General features: G+C 46.9%; 1 protein-coding gene across 1 annotated transcript; it reads left to right on the top strand.

Moving 5' to 3' along the window:
* The first annotated feature begins 19,463 nt into the window (after positions 1–19,463).
* On the top strand, positions 19,464–24,038 carry LOC119335424 (uncharacterized protein At5g41620-like). The gene is made up of 4 exons (XM_037607560.1): positions 19,464–19,913; positions 20,279–20,714; positions 20,798–20,896; positions 22,608–24,038. Exons 2-4 carry the CDS (start codon positions 20,310–20,312, stop codon positions 23,838–23,840), a joined length of 1,737 nt encoding a protein of 578 aa, XP_037463457.1. The 5' UTR covers positions 19,464–19,913; positions 20,279–20,309; the 3' UTR covers positions 23,841–24,038.
* The last annotated feature ends 1,055 nt before the right edge of the window (positions 24,039–25,093 follow it).

Genomic DNA, 25,093 nt, shown 5'->3' on the forward strand with positions numbered 1-25,093 from the left:
GGAGAATGATGTGATTGACATGACCCATTCCGATAGCCTAGCACTTGATCGTTTAGTATATTGCTATTGCTTTCTTCATGACTTATACATGTTCCTGTAACTATGAGATTATGCAACTCCCGTTTACCGGAGGAACACTTTGGGTGCTACCAAACGTCACAACGTAACTGGGTGATTATAAAGGAGTACTACAGGTGTCTCCAAAGGTACATGTTGGGTTGGCATATTTCGAGATTAGGTTTTGTCACTCCGATTATTGGAGAGGTATCTCTGGGCCCTCTCGGTAATGCACATCACTATAAGCCTTGCAAGCAATGTAGCTAATGAGTTAGTTACGGGATGATGTATTACGTAACGAGTAAAGAGACTTGCCGGTAACGAGATTGAACTAGGTATTGGATACCGACGATCGAATCTCGGGTAAGTAACATGCCGATGACAAAGGGAACAACGTATGTTGTTATGCGGTTTGACCGATAAAGATCTTCGTAGAATATGTAGGAGCCAATATGAGCATCCAGGTTCCGCTATTGGTTATTGACCGAGAATAGTTCTAGGTCATGTCTACATAGTTCTTGAACCCGTAGGGTCCGCACGCTTAACGTTACGATGACAATTTTATTATGAGTTTATATATTTTGATGTACCGAAGGTTGTTCGGAGTCCCAAATGTGATCCAGGACATGACGAGGAGTCTAGAAATGGCCAAGACATAAAGATTGATATATTGGAAGCCTATATTTGGATATCTGAAACTTTCTGGGAGAAACCGGGATTTTTCCGGAGTACCGGGGGGTTACCGGACCCCCCCGGGGGTTATTGGGCCTAAATGGGCCATAAGGGAGAAGAGGAGGGCCCGCCAGGGCAGGCCGCGCGCCCCCTCCCCCTAGTCCAAATAGGACAAGGAGGGGGGGGGGCGCCCCCCTTTCCTCTTTCCCTCCCCTCTTTCCTTCTCCACCAAGGCAAGAGGGGGGAGTCCTACTCCCGGTGGGAGTAGGACTCCTCCAGGCGCATCCCTTGGGGGCCGCCGCACCTCCCCCTCCCTCCTTTATATACGGGGGCAGGGGGGCACCCCATGACACACAAGTTGATCTACGTGATCGCTCCTTCGCCGTGTGCGGTGACCCCCTCCACCATATTCCACCTCGGTCATATCATCGCGGAGTTTAGGCGAAGCCCTGCACCGGTAGAACATCATCATCGTCACCATGCCGTCGTGCTGACGGAACTCATCCCCGACACTTTGCTGGATCAGAGTCCGGGGATCGTCATCGAGCTGAACGTGTGCTGAACTCGGAGGTGCCGTACGTTCGGTACTTGGATCGATCGGATCGTGAAGACGTACGACTATATCAACCGCATTGTCATAACGCTTCCGCTTACGGTCTACGAGGGTACGTGGACATTACTCTCCCCTCTCGTTGCTATGCATCACCATGATCTTGAGTGTACGTAGGTTTTTTTTTGAAATTGCTATGTTCCCCAACAACTACTTCGCCGACGATCCATTGCACGGTGAGAAAACATTTCGGTGCAGTTATTGGATGAGCCGAAAGCTTTTCCTCCGGATTGTAAATTCCATCCGGGAGTTCGACAGCTACTTCAAGTGCAAGAAGGATTGCACCGGCGCACTTGGATTCACCTCGATCCAGAAGTGCACAACAGCTATGAGGATGCTTGCATACGGAGCTTCCGGTGATTCACTCGACGACTATGGGCGCATGGCCGAGTCCACCACCATTGAGTGTTTCTACAAGTTCTGCAGGGCAGTGGTGGCAGTGTTTGGACCGCAGTACTTGCGAACACCCAATGCGGAAGACACTGCTCGGATCCTAGCACAAAATGAAGTAAGAGGATTTTCTGGGATGCTTGGAAGCATCGACTGCATGCATTGGAAATGGAAGAACTATCCATTTTTTGGCAGGGGTTGTACAAAGGCGCCAAAGGCGGTTGCAGTGTGGTGCTTGAGGCAGTGGCCACACAGGACCTCTGGATTTGGCACTCTTTCTTTGGGATGGCAGGAACTCACAATGACATCAACGTCCTGCAGTGCTCCCCAGTCTTTGCCAAGCTTGTTGAAGGTCATTCTCCTCCGGTGACCTTCGAGGTCAATGGGCGGCAGTACAACAAGAGGTACTATCTAGCTGATGGCATCCATCCGAGATGGTCGAAATTTTTTAAGACCATCTCAAACCCTGTGCCAGGAGGCAAGAACGCCTGGTTTACGAAGATTCGGGATGCTTGCAGGAAGGATGTTGAGCGGGCATTTGGTGTGCTCTAATCTCGATTTGCTGTTGTCCGGTACCCTGCTCAGACCTGGTCGAAAGATCAAATGTGGGAGATCATGACTTGCTGTGTCATCTTGCACAACATGATCATTGAGAGCGAGCAGGAAGAGCCAGTGTTTGACACTGAACCATATTACTTGCAGGGTCCTCTTGCCCAAGTTGATCACCAGATACCGGCAAACTGGACTGACTACCTCAATATGCGTCAGGAGATCCGAGACCCATAGGTGCATCAAGAACTGCAACACGATCTGGTGGACCACCCATGGAGGCTCAAGGGCGAGGCCGGGAATGAAGATGAAACTTGAGTTTTTATTTGTTAAACAATATAATTTGTAGTGGACTATTTGATTTATGTGATGAAACAAGCCGAAAACACACCGAACTATGTGAGGAGCTAATTGATTCCTATTTGTTTGCGAAAATTCACGCCGAAACCCGCCGAGCCGCGCCGAATATGGGCCGATTCACGCAGTTATCGGGCCGTTTCTGAGCATATTTGGGCCAAAATCTGGGCTGAATTTGACGCCTAGGGGCGACCTGGGGGTAACCCCTGGGTGTCGGACCACCCCAGCACCAATTTTATCATCGGTGCACCCCCAGGACGCTCTTTTTCGGTGCCATGGGGGGCCGAACGGCTGGAGATGCTATTAGAAAACATTACTCATACATGATTGGTACATCATAGTCGTGTTTGACCGGTCAAAGTCAAACATCCCAAGCGAAAGTGAATGGATAAGGTATGCCTGGTGGCAAAATTTCATGTTTTGACCCTTTTGCCATATAAAGTCGGGATCTGACCCTGGTCTGGATTTTTTTTTGAGATTTGACCCTTGAAAGAACATGCGGTGCCCCCATGTTTGGTTTTGGTAATTGATGATGATCTCTATGGACTAATGGTTGTCTTGAGTTATATTTGAAGGATTTGTCCATAGGCTTTTCTTGAAGTCCATGTGTTGGTTTCAAGGAGTTTATGAGTCGACCAAGGTGCTATTAAGGAATTATCCAAAGATTGGTTATGTGAGTGTTGACCTTATTGCAAGCATGTCTTGAAGAAGAAGATTGTGTTTCAAAGAGTTTATGAGTCGACCAAGGTGCTATTAAGGAATTATCCAAAGATTGGTCATGTGAGTGTTGACCTTATTGCAAGCATGTCTTGAAGAAGAAGATTGTGTGATCATTCATGTTTACCTTCAAGACATCATCCAAATGAAGAGAGTTGGAAAGATTCAAGGTTGATCAAGACTAAGTCAAGAGTGAATCAAGTTGATCAACTCACAAAGCGTAGAAGATGTACCGAGAGGGATAAAGTGATCCCATGGTATAGTAAGCATTCTCCATTGCACTTTGTGTACTAACCCATGGTCTATGTGAGAGTTTTATGTGGGGTTAGGTACGTGTCCATGGGCTTGCGTCAAGAGGCAGATATCATACAACCCATGGAAAGGATGACATCAAGTGGTGATTGTCAACAAGATTGCCGTGTGCAAGTTCAAGTGGAGCATCACGAAGAGATCAAGTGCTTGAATCTTGCCATCCATTGTGGTGTCAATGGACTTGTGAAGATGTGCCTAAGAGTGGCTCACCCATAGTGGACTATGGGGGAGCAATCATCTAGTCTTCATCGAGCCAACGCAATCAAGAAAGGTGGTCCAACTTTAGGGAGTCAAGATCGTCTTCATCTAACTCAAGTGGACTATGTGCAAGGCAAAGGTTTGCCCTTGATAGTTTTTCTATTTTACCGGTCTCGTGGTGGTAGTTGGGAGACCGAGTTATAGGATCGTTTGCCGTACTATCAAGGGGGGCTCTCAAGTTGGTAGCTTGATCGTATTGTTAGTAGAGAGATCAAACCATTGCATCCTTGCATCATGTTTCTTGGTTCTTGTTGGGTTATCTTTGTGAGTCTTAGAGCTTATGGTCATCTTGATGACAAGCTTGAGTTCATCGAAAATGGAGTTCGCATGCGTCTTCTACGATGTTTTTGGTGTTGGAGGTTTTACCGGTCTTATCCGATGAAGGGTTCTCACCATTTTCTTATGGGACTTTTCTCATTTGCTTATTCTTGACATTTATATCAAGATTGTGTTAGCCTAGGTCGTTAGCTTTCCAACAAACTTGGTTTCGTTGAATTCGGAGTCCGTTTGCAGAAGTTGTGGCTGTTTTGGTAAAGGCTGCAGCAGTACTACCGCGACTAGAGAGGATGTAGTTTTTTACTACCGCTCCAGAGCGGTAGTACCGCGGATCCTGAGCGGTAGTACCGCTCCAGAGCAGTACTACCGCGGCTCCTAAGCGGTAGTACCGCTCTGGACTAAAATCTCGTGTTCTGCTCAGCGGAAGTAGACACAGAAGTATTTTTTTAGTACCGCTCGCAAGCAGTAGTACCGCTACCCTTAGCAGTAGTACCGCTACCCCTAGCGGTAGTACCGTGAGGTCAAGCGGTACTACCACTCCGACGGTTCTTCTGGCCTTTTTGCCTCGTCGCTGTTGTGTTTCGAAGGGGTACTACCGCCCTAGCGGTAGTACCGCTCCATGGAGCGGTAGTACCGCTCTGTGCGGGCTGTGAGCATAACGGTTGGATTCGGGAGCTCCTATAAAAGGGGGTCTTCTTTCCCATTGAACCTTATCCTTTGAGATCGTGTTCTTCCCCCATTGTTGACCTTCTTCGAGCTTGCTAACTCTCAATCCCTCCATGGATTTTTGCTAGTTTTTGAGGGAAAAGAGAGAGGAAATCTAGATCCACATTTCCACCAATCACTTTCTCCTCTATGTGAGGGGACCCCCTTGGATCTAGTTCTTGGAGTTCTTGGTGTTCTCCTTCTTGTTCTTCCTCTCATTTTCCTCCCTAGCATTAGTTGCTTCGGTGGGATTTGAGAGAGAAGGACTTGGGCACTCCGTGTGCCCTTGCCATTGCATTTGGTGCATCGGTTTGAGTTCTCCACGATGATACGTGGAAGTTACAAGTTGAGAAGCTTATTACTCTTGGGTTCTTGGTACCCTTGAGCTTGTTCCTCTTGGGTGCTTGGGCGCCCTAGACGGTTGGTGGTGTTTGGAGCTCAATCATTGTGGTGTAAAGCTCTGGGAAAGCGTCGGGGTCTCCAATTAGCTTGTGGAGATCGCCCCGAGCAATTTGACGGGTACCGGTGACCGCCCCCAAGGGTTGCCAAAGTGTACGGGTTCGGTGACCGCCCCCAAGGGTTGACATTTGTACGGGTTCGGTGACCGCCCTCAAGGGTCCCTTAGTGGAATCACGACATCTTGCATTGTGCGAGGGCGCGAGGAGATTACGGTGGCCCTAGTGGCTTTTTGGGGAGCATTGTGCCTCCACACTGCTCCAAACAGAGATTAGCATCCGCAAGGGTGTGAACTTCGGGATACATCGTCGTCTCCGCGTGCCTCGGTTATCTCTTACCCGAGCTCTTTACTTATGCACTTTACTTTGTGATAGCCATATTGTTTCTTGTCATATATCTTGCTATCACCGAGTAGTTTATGTTGCTTAGCATAAGTTGTTGGTGCACATAGGTGAGCCTAGTTGTTGTAGGTTTTGTGCTTGACAAATTAACCGCTAGGTTTATTCCGCATTTGTTCAAGCCTAAACCGTAATTATTTTAAAACGCCTATTCACCCCCCCTCTAGGCGACATCCACGATCTTTCAATTGGTATCAGAGCCTCGTCTCTCTTTGTTAGGCTTAACCGCCTAGAGAGTAAAGATGTCGACTAGGGGATTAGGATTCTTTGACACTCTTAGTTTCGATGGCACAAATTTTGATGTTTGGGTAATTCGCATGCTTAATCTCTTTAGGGTCATGGACCCAAATTTAGAGCGAATTGTAGATATGGGTTTTTCTCCTCCAAAGGATCCCCAAAGATTATGTTTAGAGGATGAGAAAAACTCTTATCTCAATGCTCAAGCTTCTAATGTGCTGTTCGATGCTTTGAGTAATGTAGTTTTATTTCAACTCATGTCGTTCCGAGATGCTCATGAGTTGTGGACGAAGCTTCAAGATAAATATGGTGTGTCCAAGATTTGTGGCGATGATTGTTCTCCCCCCATGTCCGGTCGTATAGTCTTCTCAACTTCTTCTACTTCATCTACATGTGGTTTGCCACAAGGTAATGATATGGTGAGTAGTGTTGGTCATTGCAATGATGATAGTATGCTTATTGTGGATGATCCTTCATCACTATATTATTGCAATGCTCCTTCTTTGGGCTTTAACACTTCGAGCACTCCAAATGTTTCACATGCTTGTGTTGATAGTCCTTGCATATCATGTAGAAATTTCTTGACTAAATCTCATGATGATATGCTTGCTATGTCTTGTTGCCATGATAAAAATGCATCTATTTCCTCGAATTGTTGTGCTAACAATGTAGAGGAAACCCAACACTCCATGGAACAAGATGTGGTGTTTAATGGTGCCTCAAGGGATCCTACACCATCATCTATTGCTTTTTGCCTTATGGCTAAGGCGTCAAAGGTATGTCCTACTTTGTACCCCAATATGTCTCTTGATGATGATGTTGATGCTAATGATGATGAGGATAATGATGAAGAGAATGATAATGTTGCCTCCTTAAAAACTAAGGGGGAAATGATTTTTAAAGCTCTTCATAAAAATAAAATTGCTTGTTCCAACTTCATGGAAATAATGTCCATTGCCATTGATGGCAAGAAATACATTGAGGAGTTGGAATATCATCTAGAGGAGCATGAGATCACCATTGAGAAAATGGAAGCTCATGGGCGTGATTACGCAAATGAGATCGCAGAGCTATCTCAAGCTCTTGAACATGAACAAACCACCTCCGAATCTCCTGAGGAGACTTTTGCTCTAGAATTATCTAGAGTGAGGGAATCTCATGATAGAACTCTTGAGGTGGCTAATGATTTCAAAACTAAAAATGCTAAGCTTGAAGTTGCTCATGCTAGACTCCTTGAGGACTTTGAGCACCTCGAAAATGGCTCAAGGGTCATCAAGGGTGAGCTCATCAAACTCACCGAATCTCATGCTCAACTTGAAGCTTCTTATTTAAAAGATCTTGCTAAGTCGCCCCCTCCTATTGTTGTTAATGATGATGCTTGTGCTACTAACTCTATTACTTGTGAAGCATCCATTTTGAAGGAGAATGTTGAGCTACGGGCTCAACTTGAGTTGCTATCTAGCAATTATGGGAAATTGGAAGAAAGCCATGAAAAGCTCTCAAGCTCTCATGACGATCTTCTAGTATCCCATAATGTGCTAAAGATAGCTCATGAGGCCATGATTGTTAAGGTAACATCTAGTGAGCCTCATGTGGATACTAGCACCACTTCTAGTCAAAATACTATATTGCCATGTGCTAGTCCTTGTAATTCATCTACTCACAATGTTGGTACATCTTGTGATGAATTGCTTTCCTTGCCTTGTTGCTCTAACAATGAAGCTTATACTTCCTCTAGTACTTGTGTTGAGACTAACCATGTAGAGGAAATCAAAGAGCTCAAGGCCCAAGTCACTTCTTTGAAGAAAGACTTGGAAAAGAGTCATGAAGGGAAATCCACACTCAACAATATCTTGAGTGTGCAAAAATCCCCCAATGACAAAGGTGGACTTGGATTCAACTCCAATAATAATAAGAAGAAGAAGTCCAAGAGCAACAAGAAGAAGGGCCAAAAACAAGTCAAGAATTCAGCCAAGATTATTTGCTTCAAGTGCAAAATTGAAGGGCATCATGTTAGATATTGCCCATTGAAGAAGAATGCCATTGGTAACAAGCAACAAGGGAAGATGCCACAAGTTCAATCTCATGCTCAACCTCAAGTTGAAGAAAGGCCACTTCCCAAGAAGACTCAAGTTAATGCCTCTCTTGTTGAGAAACCAAGTGAGAAGAAAATGAAGAGTAGACGTTGCTACTTATGTCGTGAGAAAGGTCACATCGCTTCTTCATGCACTAGTGGTAAATTATCCAACCCAATTATTATTGATGATATCTATTCTCTTGGGAAGGATAAGGTTGGCAATGTGTTTGCCAAGTTTGTTGGTACTCAAAGTGGTGTCAAGAAAAGAACCATTTGGGTTGCCAAGCCTATTGTGACTAACCTCTTAGGACCCAACTTGGTTGGGGACCAACAAGCTCAAACTTGATCAATAGGTGTTGTTGGAGGGCATTGGAGACTTGGCTACATTATGAAGAATTAAGGGGACTTCATCATTCTTATTGTCTCAAGCCAAGTCAATTGGATTATCAAGTTTCTATCTTATATCCAATGTGCCTCCTTGCGGTAACTTGTACTTAAATTGATTACATTGAAAGTTACTTGCCCCCCTTGCTTGTTTTGGTTTTGTTCCTTGCATGTGTTTGTATATGTTGTGCTTCCAACTTGCTCATCTTGAGCAATCAAGTATGTGTGTGTTGGTTTGCACATCATGTATGTGTGTGTCACGCTTTGAGCCGTTTTTGCTTCTTGTTTGTATCCTAGTTGGCTCGTGTGAGAGATTAATGGAACATCCCATTTTGGGGGAGTGAAGTGCTTTGTGCACCTCACAATCCTATAAATGTTTGTACATGAGGAATACCATCTAATATTGATATTACAAGATTATCTAGTCGCTAGGTGGTATATCTCTCATGAGAAATTCAAATTCTAAAAATTTCATTGATTATCTCGTGTTGGATCCTCTTATTGCCTCTTGTTAAGTTCTTATTGGTATCACATTATGGGGGAGTAATATGCTATGTGCATATTACAAGCCTAGAAAATGTGTACATTTGAGATAGTGTCTCCTAGAATTGATATTGTAAATTATATTGTTCCTAGGTGACATGTTAGCTCTACAAGTGGCAATTTGCTTGTGTTTGTTGTGAAGATGATGTTGGATATCCTTGTTATCTACCACTGGGAATTATTTCCAAATACTTCTTGTCTTTGACAATTGGTAGTCACTTATGTGTGGTAGAATTTGTTGATCATCTTTACTTTGGCTTTTGTTTTTATTTGCCTTTTCTCTTGCCAAGGTTTGTGTCAACTCCCATTGTCTTCCCTACCACTTGTGGATCTTGTTTATTTCTTGTTATTGTCTAGTGTTTTCTAGATATAGTGAAAGTGGTGATCCCACCTTGTGCATTTTGTATTCAAATGCAAATCCTATATAATGCACAACTCGTGGGGGAGCTATCCTATTTTCTTTAGAACACTCTTCTTGTGATCCTTATCAAGTGTGTTTTGGTGGAAGGCAAGCCATTTCTTTTTGGTACTTTGTGCCATCACGAAACTTTGTTGAGAGCTTGGTTTGTTTGGAACCATCCTCTCTTTGGGAGTTTGACATCTTTAGTTTAGTGTGTATCAATGGATATCTAACTCCTTGATGTATCTTTAATGATATCTTCCAAGTGATGATTTATCTATTTGGTATCCTTTTCTCTTGGCAGTTCGTTTTATTTTGGTTTCGGGTTTTGAAAGTGTTAAGCATGCATGTTTACTTCATGTATGTTATTTGGCATGCTTTCTTTATTTAACTCAATATATAGGGGAAACTCCACCTAGTCTCAATTTGGATGAGATGTGCATGAAATTCATTTTCATATCTATATGCACATATTTATGTGGAGTTTGTCCTATGTATTTGTGTTTCTAACTATTTGGTCCCGATGAGTTTGGGTACCATTTTGTTTGTGTTGTTGTTCTAGGAACAATTGGAGATGCATTGGATACTCGGCTCATTCAAAAGGAAGGTGTGTCACCATGTGCTTATTGGAGTCAAGCTAGGATGATCAATGAACTCTTCTACCTTCAATTGGTTTCTACTACATCCTTCCAATGCTATCTCGGTAACAAGTATCATCATCTACTACATGCACACATTTATTGCATCAACCGTGTGTAGGTTGTATCATGGCATGTTATTCATTCTATCTTGTGATACTTGTTTCCTTTCTCAAAGCATCTCAACGATGATCTCATGTTGCTAGTTGTGATGTCTTTGATGGTTGTGTGGTAGGAATTCATCTATATCCAATAAGACCATATCTAGCCATGTGCTATGCTTCCAAGCAAATATCTTATTGGTATATCTATGACTTCCTTTTGGATATCTTGTTCCTTCGTGTTGTAACTTTTCGGGTGTACATCCTTCTTTGTAGACATATATCATCATGATTTCGTCTACCTAGAACTTATACACTTGAGAGAAATTACATCTCTAGATGTTATCCTTTCTTTCACGTCCACCTTGTCTTTCTTTTGTTATTTCTTTGGTGGCTCCGTGAAAGCTTTTGCCTTGAGTGCGTGTCCTCTATCGCTGCATCTTGTTGCACTCTTGTGTGGTGAAGATTATTTTCCTCTTGCTTATCTTTACGAGGCTTTTGCCATCTTAATTGGTATCCCTCGTCTTGATGAGGCTTTCATTTTCTATCTTCACCACGGGTTGTCACAAGCATATGTTCTTTATATGCTTATTAGTAAGCTTGTGAACCCATTTGCTAGTTGTGCGTGGGAATGATAGGCCTTGCACCATGTGCCTCATTCTTTCAAGACTTTATTGATGCTTAATGCTCATCCATACATTAGTCTTCTCAAGTGCATTTCCTTGACTCACACACATCATTTTGGTTGAGCCCATTCTTAAGTTGCCTCTTTTACTTGTTGCTCAACCATGTTTTTGTTGCAAGTACTAGGCTTTGTTTCCTATATGCTCACTTGCACTTGTTGTAAGTTTCTATTGATTTTGGGGGAGCTATGCTCCTATTTTTTGCACTTTGTATCCAAATACAAATATTCTTATGTGTGCACAAATCACGGGGAGCTTCTCTAGTTTCTTTAGAACACTCCTTTGCCCATATCATAATATCCTTTATTCATGTGGCTCGTAGGATCTTTGGTCTAGTTGTTTCAATTGATATCCTTTGATTGCTTGCTTCAATTGGTATCTTTTGATTTCTTGATTGCTTGTGTCTCTCTTTGTTATGTCCTTGTGGCATATCATTCTTTAGCAATCTTTGTGCCTCAATATAGTTTGTGTTCCTCCAAGTATTTACCGTTGGATATGTGTATTGCATTCCACTTTCTTGTGAAGAAATACACAGTTTATGGAGGACCACAATTTATAGCTTTTCGCCCATTTTGGCAATCGATGCCAATGGGGGAGAAGTTTCAGAGAGTTTTGTGGAGAAGTTCAGAGAGTTATCTCTTCTTGCTTTGGTTTTGTTCCTTAGCATTTACATCTCATATGCATGCACTATTGGTTGTTGCATTGCATAGTGAAGCATAATTCCTTATACAAACTCTCTTGAAAGTGATTGTCATCAATTACCAAAATGGGGGAGATTGAAAGAACATGCGGTGCCCCCATGTTTGGTTTTGGTAATTGATGATGATCTCTATGGACTAATGGTTGTCTTGAGTTATATTTGAATGATTTGTCCATAGGCTTCTCTTGAAGTCCATGTGTTGGTTTCAAGGAGTTTATGAGTCGACCAAGGTGCTATTAAGGAATAATCCAAAGATTGGTCATGTGAGTGTTGACCTTATTGCAAGCATGTCTTGAAGAAGAAGATTGTGTTTCAAAGAGTTTATGAGTCGACCAAGGTGCTATTAAGGAATTATCCAAAGATTGGTCATGTGAGTGTTGACCTTATTCCAAGCATGTCTTGAAGAAGAAGATTGTGTGATCATTCATGTTTACCTTCAAGACATCATCCAAATGAAGAGAGTTGTAAAGATTCAAGGTTGATCAAGACTAAGTCAAGAGTGAATCAAGTTGATCAACTCACAAAGCGTAGAAGATGTACCGAGAGGGATCAAGTGATCCCATGGTATAGTAAGCATTGTCCATTGCACTTTGTGTACTAACCCATGGTCTATGTGAGAGTTCTGTGTGGGGTTAGGTACGTGTCCATGGGCTTGCGTCAAGAGGCAGATATCATACAACCATGAAAAGGATGACATCAAGTGGTGATCGTCATCAAGATTGTCGTGTGCAAGTTCAAGTGGAGCATCACGAAGAGATCAAGTGATTGAATCTTGACATCCATTGTGGTGTCAATGGACTTGTGAAGATGTGCCTAAGAGTGGCTCACCCATAGTGGACTATGGGGGAGCAATCATCTAGTCTTCATCGAGCCAACGCAATCAAGAAAGGTGATCCAACTTTAGGGAGTCAAGATCGTCTTTATCTAACTCAAGTGGACCATGTGCAAGGCAAAGGTTTGCCCTTGATAGGTTTTCTATTTTACCGGTCTCGTGGTGGTAGTTGGGAGACCGAGTTATAGGATCGTTTGCCGTACTATCAAGGGGGGCTCTCAAGTTGGTAGCTTGATCGTATTGTTAGTAGAGAGCTCAAACCATTGAATCCTTGCATCATGTTTCTTGGTTCTTGTTGGGTTATCTTTTTGAGTCTTAGAGCTTATGGTCATCATGATGACAAGCTTGAGTTCATCGAAAACGGAGTTCGCATGCGTCTTCTATGATGTTTTCGGTGTTGGAGGTTTACCGGTCTTATCCGATGAAGGGTTCTCACCATTTTCTTATGGGACTTTTCTCATTTGCTTATTCTTGATATTTCTATCAAGATTGTGTTAGCCCATGTCGTTAGCTTTCCAACAAACTTGGTTTCGTTGAATTCGGAGTCCGTTTGCAAAAGTTGTGGCTGTTTTGGTAAAGGTTGCAGCGGTACTACCGCGACTAGAGCGGATGTATTTTTTTACTACCGCTCCAGAGCGGTGCTACCGCGGCTCCTAAGTGGTAGTACCTCTCCAGAGCAGTATAGTACCGCTCCGGACCAAAATCTCGTGATTTGCTCAGCGGAAGTAGGCACAGAAGTATTTTTTTAGTACCGCTCGCAAGCAGTAGTACAGCTACCCTTAGCAGTAGTACCGCTACCCCTAGCGGTAGTACCGTGACGTCAAGCGGTACTACCGCTCTGACGGTTCTTCTGGCCTTTTTGCCTCCTCGTTGTTGTGTTTCGAAGGGGTACTACCGCCCTAGCGGTAGTACCGCTCCTTGGAGCGGTAGTACCGCTCTGTGCGGGCTGTGAGCATAACGGTTGGATTCCGGAGCTCCTATAAAAGGGGGTCTTCTTCCCCATTGAACCTTATCCTTTGAGCTCGTGTTCTTCCCCCATTGTTGACCTTCTTCGAGCTTGCTAACTCTCAATCCCTCCATGGATTCTTGCTAGTTTTTGAGGGAAAAGAGAGAGGAGATCTAGATCCACATTTCCACCAATCACTTTCTCCTCTATGTGAGGGGACCCCCTTGGATCTAGTTCTTGGAGTTCTTGGTGTTCTCCTTCTTGTTCTTCCTCTCATTTTCCTCCCTAGCATTAGTTGCTTCGGTGGGATTTGAGAGAGAAGGACTTGGGCACTCCGTGTGCCCTTGCCATTGCATTTGGTGCATCGGTTTGAGTTCTCCACGGTGATACATGGAAGTTACAAGTTGAGAAGCTTATTACTCTTGGGTGCTTGGTACCCTTGAGCTTGTTCGTCTTGGGTGCTTGGGCGCCCTAGACGGTTGGTGGTGTTTGGAGCTCAATCATTGTGGTGTAAAGCTCCGAGAAAGCGTCAGGGTCTCCAATTAGGTTGTGGAGATCACCCCGAGAAATTTGACGGGTACCGGTGACCGCCCCCAAGGGTTGCCAAAGTGTACGGGTTCGGTGACCGCCCCCAAGGGTTGCCATTTGTACGGGTTCGGTGACCGCCCTCAAGGGTCCCTTAGTGGAATCACGACATCTTGCATTGTGCGAGGGCGTGAGGAGATAACGGTGGCCCTAGTGGCTTCTTGGGGAGCATTGTGCCTCCACACCGCTCCAAACGGAGATTAGCATCCGCAAGGGTGTGAACTTCGGGATACATCGTCGTCTCCGTGTGCCTCGGTTATCTCTTACCCGAGCTCTTTACTTATGCACTTTACTTTTGTGATAGCCATATTGTTTCTTGTCATATATCTTGCTATCACCTAGTAGTTTATGTTGCTTAGCATAAGTTGTTGGTGCACATAGGTGAGCCTAGTTGTTGTAGGTTTTGTGCTTGACAAATTAACCACTAGGTTTATTCCGCATTTTTTCAAGCCTAAACCGTAATTATTTTAAAATGCCTATTCACCCCCCCCTCTAGGCGACATCCACGATCTTTCAACCCTTTCTCTACCGCCATAGACCATGGCGGTAGGATTATATAGGCTACCGCCACAGGGAGCGGCGGTAGGTTAACGACGGCCGCCGTCAGCCCTGTTGTGTGAGGACACGTGGCGTAACGGTCGTACTGCCACCGGACGCGGCGGTAGGCTAGCTAAGGCTACCGCCACAAGGCTCGGCGGTAGTTTCGTAGGCTGTGCCTTCGGTACTGTGACGAAGAAGGCGTTTCCGCTGGCGGTAGGGTACCACAACCTACCGCCATTGTCCTTGGCGGTAGGGTCGCGCACACATGCATTCTGTACCGTGATGAAGAAACCGTGACCCATTGGCGGTAGGGTATCACAACCTACCGCCAATGGTCCTGACGGTAGGCTGTCTGCACCTACCTCCGTGCCGTCCGGCGGTAGGGTTCTTGGTCTTATCAATCACAAAAAAATAAAGATCACAACAAATATTGTTTGTAATTCAAAATAGGATGATCGCACACATTGTAGATAACAAATTAACATTTCAAATAGTTTGAACATAGTTTGAAAGTAGCAATTCGACATCACCAACGAAGCTTGAAAGTACCAAATAGACATCACTAGCATGGCATACAAGTTCTTGCTCACAACTAGTTGCACTAAACGACATCACCAACACGAGTGGTCACTTGCTCATGCTCCTCTTAGCGGTACGGTCCTCGTTTCTCTTCGAGCGGGTTTCGTCCGGCTTCTTCGTGCCACGACGAGGAACCGGTTTCTGAAACGGGGATGGGCTGAAAATATCCTCGTGTGGATGAGATACCCTCTTCCCCTGGCTTGGCTGCGTAGGTTGAGGCCCGTCATTGTCGTCGTACTCCTCTGCGTCCTCCTCCTCCTCCTCTTCGTCCTCTACTTCTTCTTCCTCTTGCTGCTCAACAACGCGGGATGAAGAGGCAACATGAGTAGAGGAAGCTCCACCGGCGTGGCTAGATGAAGCAATGGCACGCATGGACCCTCCATGAGCAGGATCATGGACGTTGGCCGCACGAGCGCACCCAAGCATACCCACTATCTTACGACAACGGGTGATGAACTTCTGCAATAGTGAACAACCAAAAACATAATAAGGATCAACTCAAGCTTCTGTAATAGTATAACATGGCTAAGGAGCTCGATGTTACCTTCATTGTATCCCTCATCTTGGTGTTGGATTCCACGGTTCCGGCTTCATAAGAAAGAACGTTCGAGCCATCAATAATGCTTCTGTTGAGCTTTGAAGCCTGCACATGTAACCAATATGTTAAAGGCTCAAAACCTCTCATGGCTCAAAACAAATGAGAACACCACTTACCACTCTGTTCATCAGGGGTGCATACTCCCTGAAATCACCTTCGAGATCTCTGAGCCGGCCACGGTAAGCTTCGTCCTCGCTGTCATCCTCCTCCAATTCGGCGATATCGTCTTCCGTCCACTGCGGCCTCAGGCGTACACGGTACTTGACACCATCATCATACCACTTCAGGTGGCGTTCACGGTAGGTGTTCCAGTTAACCACTCTCCTCTCGCTGTCTTTGCGATACCTTCTCTCGTCCCACGCTTTCACGTACTCTTGGTGCTCGTGCCCCCAGTCTGTGATGGACTGACAATTCTTTCTACTCTTCCTGCAAGGCATAGCAAGCAATGGACGTCATGACAACGTCAAACATAAACGAAAACACATCAAGTAGAGAACAATGTCCTCACCAGTGAAGGTCGGAGCAGCCGGTGTCTGTGGGTTTACCCAGTGGGGTATGTTGCAAGATCCCAAACTATGTGGCCACACGCTGTGGTAAGTGCCACTCGACAGCATACACACATATCAAGGGCACAATGCACCGCCAGGCAAGCCAATCCTCCTCGCACATCGAGTTGAGCTCAAACCCCCATTCTCGGTCGTGGTACGGAAACCAGTTCACCTACAGAAGGATCGTTAAGAAGAATGAAAGTTGTGGAACAATTGATAAGCTACTTGGTATACCTGGAAATCTGATAGGTTGTCCAGCTCGTTGCTGAAGAGCTTATACAGCATAGTGGCCTTGCCCTTGTAGACCTTCACCTTGTCCCAGGCCTAAGAGACGGTCGGGTACCGAGCACTGTCTCCTTCTTCGCCATAATCCGTCCATGCACGCGAGCGAACTCTCTCTGGACGGCCGACCGGTAACCGCTCCCATATCCAAATTGAAAGGGCCCAAACAAATCCACACACGCCGGAGGTCTCTTCGGTCCTCTGCATCGCGTCATCCAACTGCAAATATGAAGTGATCATGATCATATAGCACAACCTCAAACAACATATGTAGGTCGAAAAACGAGTATTGAGATATCTATCTTACCGAGCGGTATAGGTAATCTAGGCCGGCGGACCCCCAGCTGTACCCCGCATCCGAGTCCTCCAGGAAGCCGAGATACATCCATAGGGCGCAATCCCCCGAGCAGTCTAGAAAGATGACCTCCGTCAGAAGGTACCACAAATAGGCCCTCGCGTACTGCTCCACGGTCCGCTGATCGACATCTTGCGGGCAAACGGACCGGTTCTCCAGGAGCCACTTGAGCCGCACACCGGATGTTCTGTTCCCCTTCATGGGAGGGCAGTCGCCGATCAGGGCGATCACTCTCCTGCCAGTTGGCCCTCTCCACTCGCCCAGTTAGAGCATGGCCCTCGATGGGCAGGGCCGTGATCATGCCGAAGTCCTCGAGAGTCACTGTCATCTCACCACGGGTGAGATGGAAACTGTGCGTCTCGGGGCGCCACCGGTCGATCAATGCCGTAAGAGCCGAGTGCACGAGCGTCGGCGACTGTCTTTTGAACTGAAGAACGAAACCCAACATCCGTGCTCTCCTGAAGTACGAACTGCAGCGCTCGTCGTACTGCATATGCACGGCCTTCGTGTGGCCCCTCATCCGCAATGGGGGGGGGGGAGCATATGTCAAAATGTAAACGGAACTGTTAGTAACTAATTTTGTCATAATAAACAATACATCAAATTGATGATAGACATTACCACTCCGTTTTCCATAAAACGGGCGCAGTGACCGTTGTCAAAAGCATGATCAAGCATGGTGTACTTCACGCCGATTTCTCGCGCAAGGGTGGCCACCTATAACAATAAAACAATTAGAAATGATGTCATTTTCAACCAACTTGTATCATTTTGAACAAACATGAACATATCAAGTCCAAATATAAATGAATCATATTCAACCAACATTCATCATTTATCATATATTCAACCAATATAAATGATCAATATAAATACATTATTCACCAACATTCATCATTTATCCTATATTGAAACAATTAGAAAATTGCATATACATTATTCACCAAAATCCATCATATGACCATTTGTTAAAAAAAGATGCATATACATAATTCAATCACATGTAAGCAACTACTTACAATCCCTCCAACATCAATCACATCACCACTTGTTCAAAAATAATGTTAATCTCCAACTACCTTCGTGATGAACTAGGGTTCATATCAAAACTACACATAATCTCCAACTACCTTCGTGATGAACTAGGGTTCATATCAAAACTACACATAATCTCCACAACTAGTTATTAGAGTTCATATTCAACCATATACATCATATATAATCAACCTAACAATCCTAGGATAAAAACAAATTAAGAAGATAGGTTTATTTGCACCAAATAATGCATCAAATCGAAAGCGTTACGAGTAGAACTAATTGGAGGGATTGAGAGAGCTTACTTTTCCCGTTTCGGAGCCATCTCGATCCGTAAAAATGGTGGCCAAACGAAGAAGATCGGAGGGGGGAGTGGAGGGGATGAGAGAGAGCTTGTGCTCTCTGTTCTTGCGGCGCCCCGCGGCTGGGGAGAAGAAGATGGGGGCTGGTTGGTGGGTGGGCCCCATGAGCCGGTCGCGCGCGCTTATAAGGTTTCAGCTCCTACCGCCAGAGCCTACATCGGTAGGATTACATAGCCTACCGCCGTGAGCTTTGGCGGTAGGGTGGACGGCAGGAGACGGTTCCGTTTACTTGGGCTGACGTGGATGAGTGGGCTACCGCTGATCCCTGTGGCGGTAGCTTGTACAGGCCTATCGCCGTGGTGCCCGGCGGTAGGTAAAAAGGCCAAATCTCAAAAAATTTTCAGACCAGGGTCAGATCCCGATTTTATACGGCAAAAGGGTCAAAACACGAAATTTTGCCACTCCTGGTCCCTGATCCATGCCATAGTCAAAATGTGAGACATCCGAACTTCCGCCAAGACGTGCAGCAGCCACGATCGATCCCTGATCCACGCGATAGTCAAAACACAGGGAGGGATCACCGATCACGAGCTGACTGAATCTTGGTCGTGCACCGTCCGCGCCCGCAGATCCGCAGGGCCAACCGCGAACGCCGACGAAGGACGACGTGCACGCCGACCACCGCGCACATCGCCGTGCCGGCCGCGGCGGACCGGCGCCCGCGCGCGCGCGCGTGCGTGCGCGTGACCGGCACGACTCGAGGAGGACCAGCGGTCGATGGATGTCCGCTCTCCTCTCCTCTGCTTTCCTTCTCGAGATCTGACAGCACATGCTCGCCTCGCCCTCCGATTCTCGCCCGTGCCACCCTGTGGGAGAACAAAAGCTCTCCCCATTGATCTCTTCCCCATGTGCGCCATGAGTAGATCTCCTTTGTTTAGTCGGCGCCTGAGGATGAACGCAGCTGCCGGTGTCGGCCGGTGGCTGCCTCCGATCGAGGTTTGGTTGGGCGGCATGCAAGTGTTAATCCTGTAATAAAATGGCCTAGTAGCTGCTCTCTTCTTCAAATTTACTCCTAGCTAGTACTCCCTCCGTCCGGAAATACTCGTCGAAAGAATGGATAATATATCTAAATGTATTTTAGTTTTAGATACATTTATTTTTATGCATTTCTTCGACAAATATTTTCGGACGGAGAAAGTAGCATAGAAGAGTAGCATCAGTATTATATTTTGGAGTGGCCACAAACTGAGTACTGGTAGTAGTACTGTACCAATATATGCATGCAACAAACCACCCACTGCATCAATCAACCGCTCGGTTCTGTCCAGATTCGTTGGCTGCTTCACGTTGATTGAACTACGGAGCTCTCGCCCTTACTTAAAGTGGATCATCATTCAGGTTCTCCGGCTGACCAATCTCCCACGTTAAGCCGCTCCAGCTTTCCATTCTCCACGTAATCAGACCTCTCCCAGCTCAACAAGAGAATCATTCATTCATTCATCCAGAAACACAAATTAGTCCGACATATCCGATCCCCAATCATATGCAACGGACATACAAACACAGCTCATGCTGCTCTCGATCTGCTGCCAAGGATCCCCCACACCCCATATACGCGTCCATCATCCTGTCCCCTTCTCCACCCCACTCGATCGTGTGCCGTCCGCGTCCAAGCAGCTGCGACTGCCCGCTCTATCATCATCGTCTCATCATGGAGCTGATGAGTTAAGACTGCGCAGCTAACCGGGAGTCGACTTGGCCAAGAAGCTTTCTCATCCTCCTCTTTGATGGGTACGTTCGTGTAAACGCATTTTTTTTTCAACCAGTTTTTGGTGCCTTTTGCATCCCGTGCTTTTCTTCTTATTGTTGTTGTCATGGTTTGTTCTTGCAATTTTTTTCAAATAAGATTAGGAGGAGAATAGATAGTCTTTTTCCACCCATTAAAAGGTGTGAATGAAGGCAACATCTCCCTCTGCCTTGCTTCTTATTCCTTCCAGTAAAGCTGCGTCCGTCCTCCTTTTCCCTGTTCGATCAGATTGATTGATGTGACATTGTTCATCCATCCAAGTACTGCTTCTTGATTCCATGTATAAAAGGACCGCATTACTGTTCATTTCTTGACATAGCCTAACACCATTACTCTTCTTGTCAAGAAGAAGCCGGCCGGAGCCCGAACCCAAGGCGGCAATGCTGAGGCGGCGCGACGCGGGTGAAGCTGTTGCTGCTGTCGAGGAGGTGACGACGAGGCCCAAGATCCGCAAGCGGTGCGCGCTGTCATCATCGTCCGGCGCGTCGGGGACACTGAGGAGGCTGAGGCTGAGGCGAGGCGTTGTGTCGCTCCATCGGAGGGGATCAGGCGGCGTCGCTTCGCCGTTGCCGACCAGCTGGAAGATGTCCGAGTCGTCGTGGAGCCGGGCGTGCCGCGCCGACGGGATGCACTCGTCGGTGTCCGCCCGGAAGCTCGTCAGCGCTCTCTGGCAGATGAACGAGGGCGGCTTGCTCGAGGAGGAGGAGGAGGCCCGGATCGCCAGGGACGCGGCTGCGCGCCGGGGCTCCGCGGCGGCGCACCGGCGCAGCGCGTCGTCCGTGGAGGTGAGTAGTGTTGCCGCCGCCGGTATCATGAACCGTTTTGTTCTTGCAGTTTGATAATGGTGTTGTTCCCGTATGTGGTGTAGATCTCCAAGAGGTCAAGAACGAGGAGCAAGGTGGTTTCGGAGGCTGATCATGGGCGCCATTGGTTTTCAGATAAGCTGAGCAATGCCGGCACAACCGGGGTAATTAATCAACTCTTGATTTGCTCATTTGCACAACTATTAGCGACATTGTTGATCTGCTTTTTCGAAAGATAGGAAATAATACGCATACATTTTCCACACCACCCATATGGATCTGCTCATCTATCTTAGTAATGCCTATGATCCTTTTGGTACCTCACACATATAGTATTGTACTACAGTACTACTACTAGTGGTATAGGACTATAGGTACAGCCTGACACTAAACATGGCTTTGCATTTCCAAGGATTCTCCTTCATTGTGATAGCCACATGCACCTTTGCCCACCTCCTAAGTCCTAACTAGGCTTTCTAACCAACTAGTATAATTTACAGAACCTGGTTTGTCTATATATCCAGCTGCTGCTAATCTCATCATGTGATGTCTAGCTAGATTGTTAATTATTATTGTTTGATTAGGCGAGGCCTTGTGATTGAGCACCTCGTTAAAATTAGGAGTATGCCATGGCAGGTTCGGCGTCTATAATTACTATTTTAGATGTATGCGGCGCCGGTTGCTCGACGGCGGCGTAAAGTAATCGGTTTTCAGTTGGAACTTGACCGTCTCGTTAGGAGGATGGCATGGCAGATTCGGCGTTTGTCCAAGTTAGTTGACACTTGTGTTTTCAATTGGCGTGCAGTGCAGCAGTCGTTCAAGAGGGCCATGACAGCCTCAGTTAAGACTGTGTATCTGTCTGTCAAGACAAGAGCACCTCATCATACCCATATGTCCTTTGTCTTCCTTCTGCACATAATCAATCGCCCCTACTATAGTCCTTATTTCATTGAACTTATTACATGTTCGATCGAACGTATTAAAATGCGTGCAGCATGACCAACATGACTACATTTTTGGGACCCCTATTCGACGATAACCTGGAAAAAAAATTAGCATCAATTGAATTTTTGGTCTGTTAGATCTCCATGCATCCAACGACCACAATTGTTCATCTTCCGCGCCACCGCAAACTCACCCCTAACCATCGGCTCCGCCACCCATGACCGCCCGCCACTGCCGCAACCATCCCTCTAGCCCCACCTCTTGTTCTGGCGGCGACATCCCGTCAAGCTCCTTCACCTTCGCCAGAGAGATGCCGCAGCTCGTTGCCGCTCATAGAGTTGTCCCCGTCTCCGTCGAGATCCTAGCTCGGCCTCACCAGGGATAACGCTCGTCGCTGCTGTTCCTCGTGTCGCCCACGCCGTCTGCATCGTCCGAAATCGCCCGATGCTAGAATTTTTTTCAGGCACCTAACATTAGCAAAACACTACATTTTTACATGGGACTCGGTACCGATAAGGTGACTGAAAATACAACTTGGATCAGTCAATCTGTATGTCCATCTTCAACCTCCATCGTCTACTTCCCCAGACCGCCCCACGGGACACCGGCAGAACGCCTGCCACTGCCCGTGGTGCTTCCCCACCAGCCTCGCCGCCTTGCCCTCCTCTCACCGCCGCCCACCGCAGTGCTGGCGCCGCCCCTGGCCTTCCCTCTAAACCGGCGAAGGGCCCCTAATTTTATTTGGAGGCGACTTACCTCCAGTTAAATCGTTTTTATATCGTTCGAGCTGATACACCCACACGAAACAAATGTCCGGCCTCTGCATCGCATGAGCAGCATGACCACATGACAGACAATACTAATTGCACAAACAAGTTTCTGATAATTATGTAATTTACCATCTTTTTATATTATTTTGTTCTTGATCAGATGCAAGCATGCGCTCAAGACTCGAGCTCCACGTGTTCAGCGGACAGAATGGCACACCTGCAAGACATGTACAACAGCCTGACAGCGTGCAAGGAGCTCGTCAGAGTCCTCGGCAACATCTGGGGGCCGGGAGACCTGAGCCCGTCCACGGCGTCGCTCCTCTCCGCTCTGCGCTCCGAGCTCGACCTGGCGCGCGCCCACGCGCGGCAGCTCGCCAGAGAGCGGAGCCACCGCGGCAGCGAGACGGTGGAGCTCATGAAGAAGCGGCTGGAGGCCGAGGCGCGCGCGTGGAAGAGCAAGCAGAGGGAGAAGGTGGCGGCCACCGTGCGGGTCGTGTGCGACGAGCTCGACGGCGAGAGGCGGTCGAGGCGGAGGGCGGAGCGGGTGAGCGCCAAGCTCGGGAGCGCGCTGGCCGAGGCGGAGCGGGAGCTCGAGAGGGAGCGGAGGTCGAGGGAGCGGCTCGAGAAGGTGTGCGACGAGCTCGTGAGGGGCGGCGAGGTGGAGGAGGAGGTGAGGCGGGAGGCCGAGGAGGCGCAGGCGGAGGTCGACCGGGAGCGGGAGATGCTGCGGCTCGCCGACGAGCTCCGGGAGGAGCGGGTCCAGATGAAGCTGCTCGAGGCGCGGCTCCAGTTCGAGGAGAAGAACGCCGTCGTCGAGCAGCTCCGCGGCGAGCTGGAGGCCTTCCTGGAGACCAAGAAGCAGGGCCTCCTCGAACTGGAATCACCTGCCGCCGCTGATGAAGAACGCCAAGCTACTCACGACGATGATGATCACCATGGATTCTTCGAAGCTGAAGGTGGCAATGGAGTTGCTCGTGTGGATGTCAACAAGAGGACGGACGTAGACGACGACGGTGGAGGATCCGGTGATGATTCAGACGGCAGCGACATGCACTCCATCGAGCTGAACATGGACGGTGGCAGAAACAAGGACTATGGCGGCTGGAGCTACACCACCGCTTTCAAGGAGATGATGACAACGACGGCCAAGAAGGCGGCGTCTGCGGACAGCAGGGGAACGGGGTGCGCCGATCTGTGGGCCGGCGACCGGAGATCGCTGGAGGAACCGGAAGGAGGCCAGCGGTGGGACGACGACGAAGGGCGCAGCGACGTCGACGAGGAGGACTCGGAGAGGTACCAGGCCATCAAGAACCTCAGGGAGCAGATGCTCGCCGGCCATGGGTTGGGTTCCATTTTCCTGTCGGGAGCATATGAAGGAAATTATACGGCCTGAAAATGGATCGATCGCCGCTCCCTTCTCCCTTGAAACTGTGTGTGCATAGCTTGTGGGTTCAGTGTTCCTGGACGACCATTCTTTTTAAAGGTGGACGACCATTCTTTCATAGGAATGTCATTCTGTTTCTGTACATAAAACTTCTTTTTCTTCCAAACGAGATCTTCCTGCAAGGCCATCTCGACCTTTCTTCCGATAAAAATAATACATAACACATTAATAAAATGCAAAAAGGGAGCAAAACTGGAGCTTGGAAGCCACGAAAAACGTTGCCCTAGTTGTGGGGTGTGCAGACCTTAGTCTGCTTGTGCATGCGGTTCACGCAGTGCAATCTCCTCCTGATCTACTTGTGCAAACTGGATGTATCGAACAAGGCACAAGACATTCAAGCGCTATGATAACTTCGCATGGTTTGAAGAGGAATTAGGTAGGATTTAGAGCTCTACCAACTGTTAAAAAAATTCCATTGTTCCAAATAGGCACAAGTACACTAGTAGAAAACAGGGAACTAGTCCCGGTTTCAGAGGGCCTTTAGACCCGGTTCTGAAACCGGAACAAAAGGGTCGGGACTAAAACCCAAAACGTTTAGTCCCGGTTTGCTTACGAACCGGGACAGAAGGGGCTTCACGTGGCCGCTGCGGGGCGCCCAGGCAAGAGGACCTTTAGTCCCGGTTGGTAGCACCAACTGAGACCAATAATCAGCCACGCGTCAGTAACTCGTAGGCGCTGGAGTTTCTTTTTTGAGGGGGGGGGGGTAGGGGTTTTGGAGGGTTAATTTAGGGGTTTCATATTGTGTTAGCTAGCTAATAGAGAAAAGTGACCTCTCTTTCTCGGTGCTTGGTCGACGCTACCTACTATACGTACAGAGAGAACTCGACACGCTAGCTAGTAAGCAAATGAAGGAACCATTAATTACACAAGATCATCATGAACATATACAGAGAGAATCTTTCTCCGAGATTAGTTGAACAACAAGTTTTCGTATATCTATTCGACGCTACTACATATATACAATATAACATCTCTTACAATCCCTAACTTCTAAAATCCATTTCAACTGCCACATGGCATTCTCCATCTTTATATATGACGTGGTCAAGAAAGAATCCCGTCAATTCCTCTTGAATTGCTCGTATGCGATCATGTGGTAGGAGTTCATCCCGCATCTGTCATAACTAATTTAAAGAAGGGGGTCAATGCATATATATGAATGAAACTCAACACAATTGATGGTAATAAAATAAAATTACGAA

The sequence above is a fragment of the Triticum dicoccoides genome, chromosome 7B, assembly GCF_002162155.2.
Source record: "Triticum dicoccoides isolate Atlit2015 ecotype Zavitan chromosome 7B, WEW_v2.0, whole genome shotgun sequence".
In the NCBI taxonomy this organism is placed as follows: Eukaryota; Viridiplantae; Streptophyta; class Magnoliopsida; order Poales; family Poaceae; genus Triticum; species Triticum dicoccoides.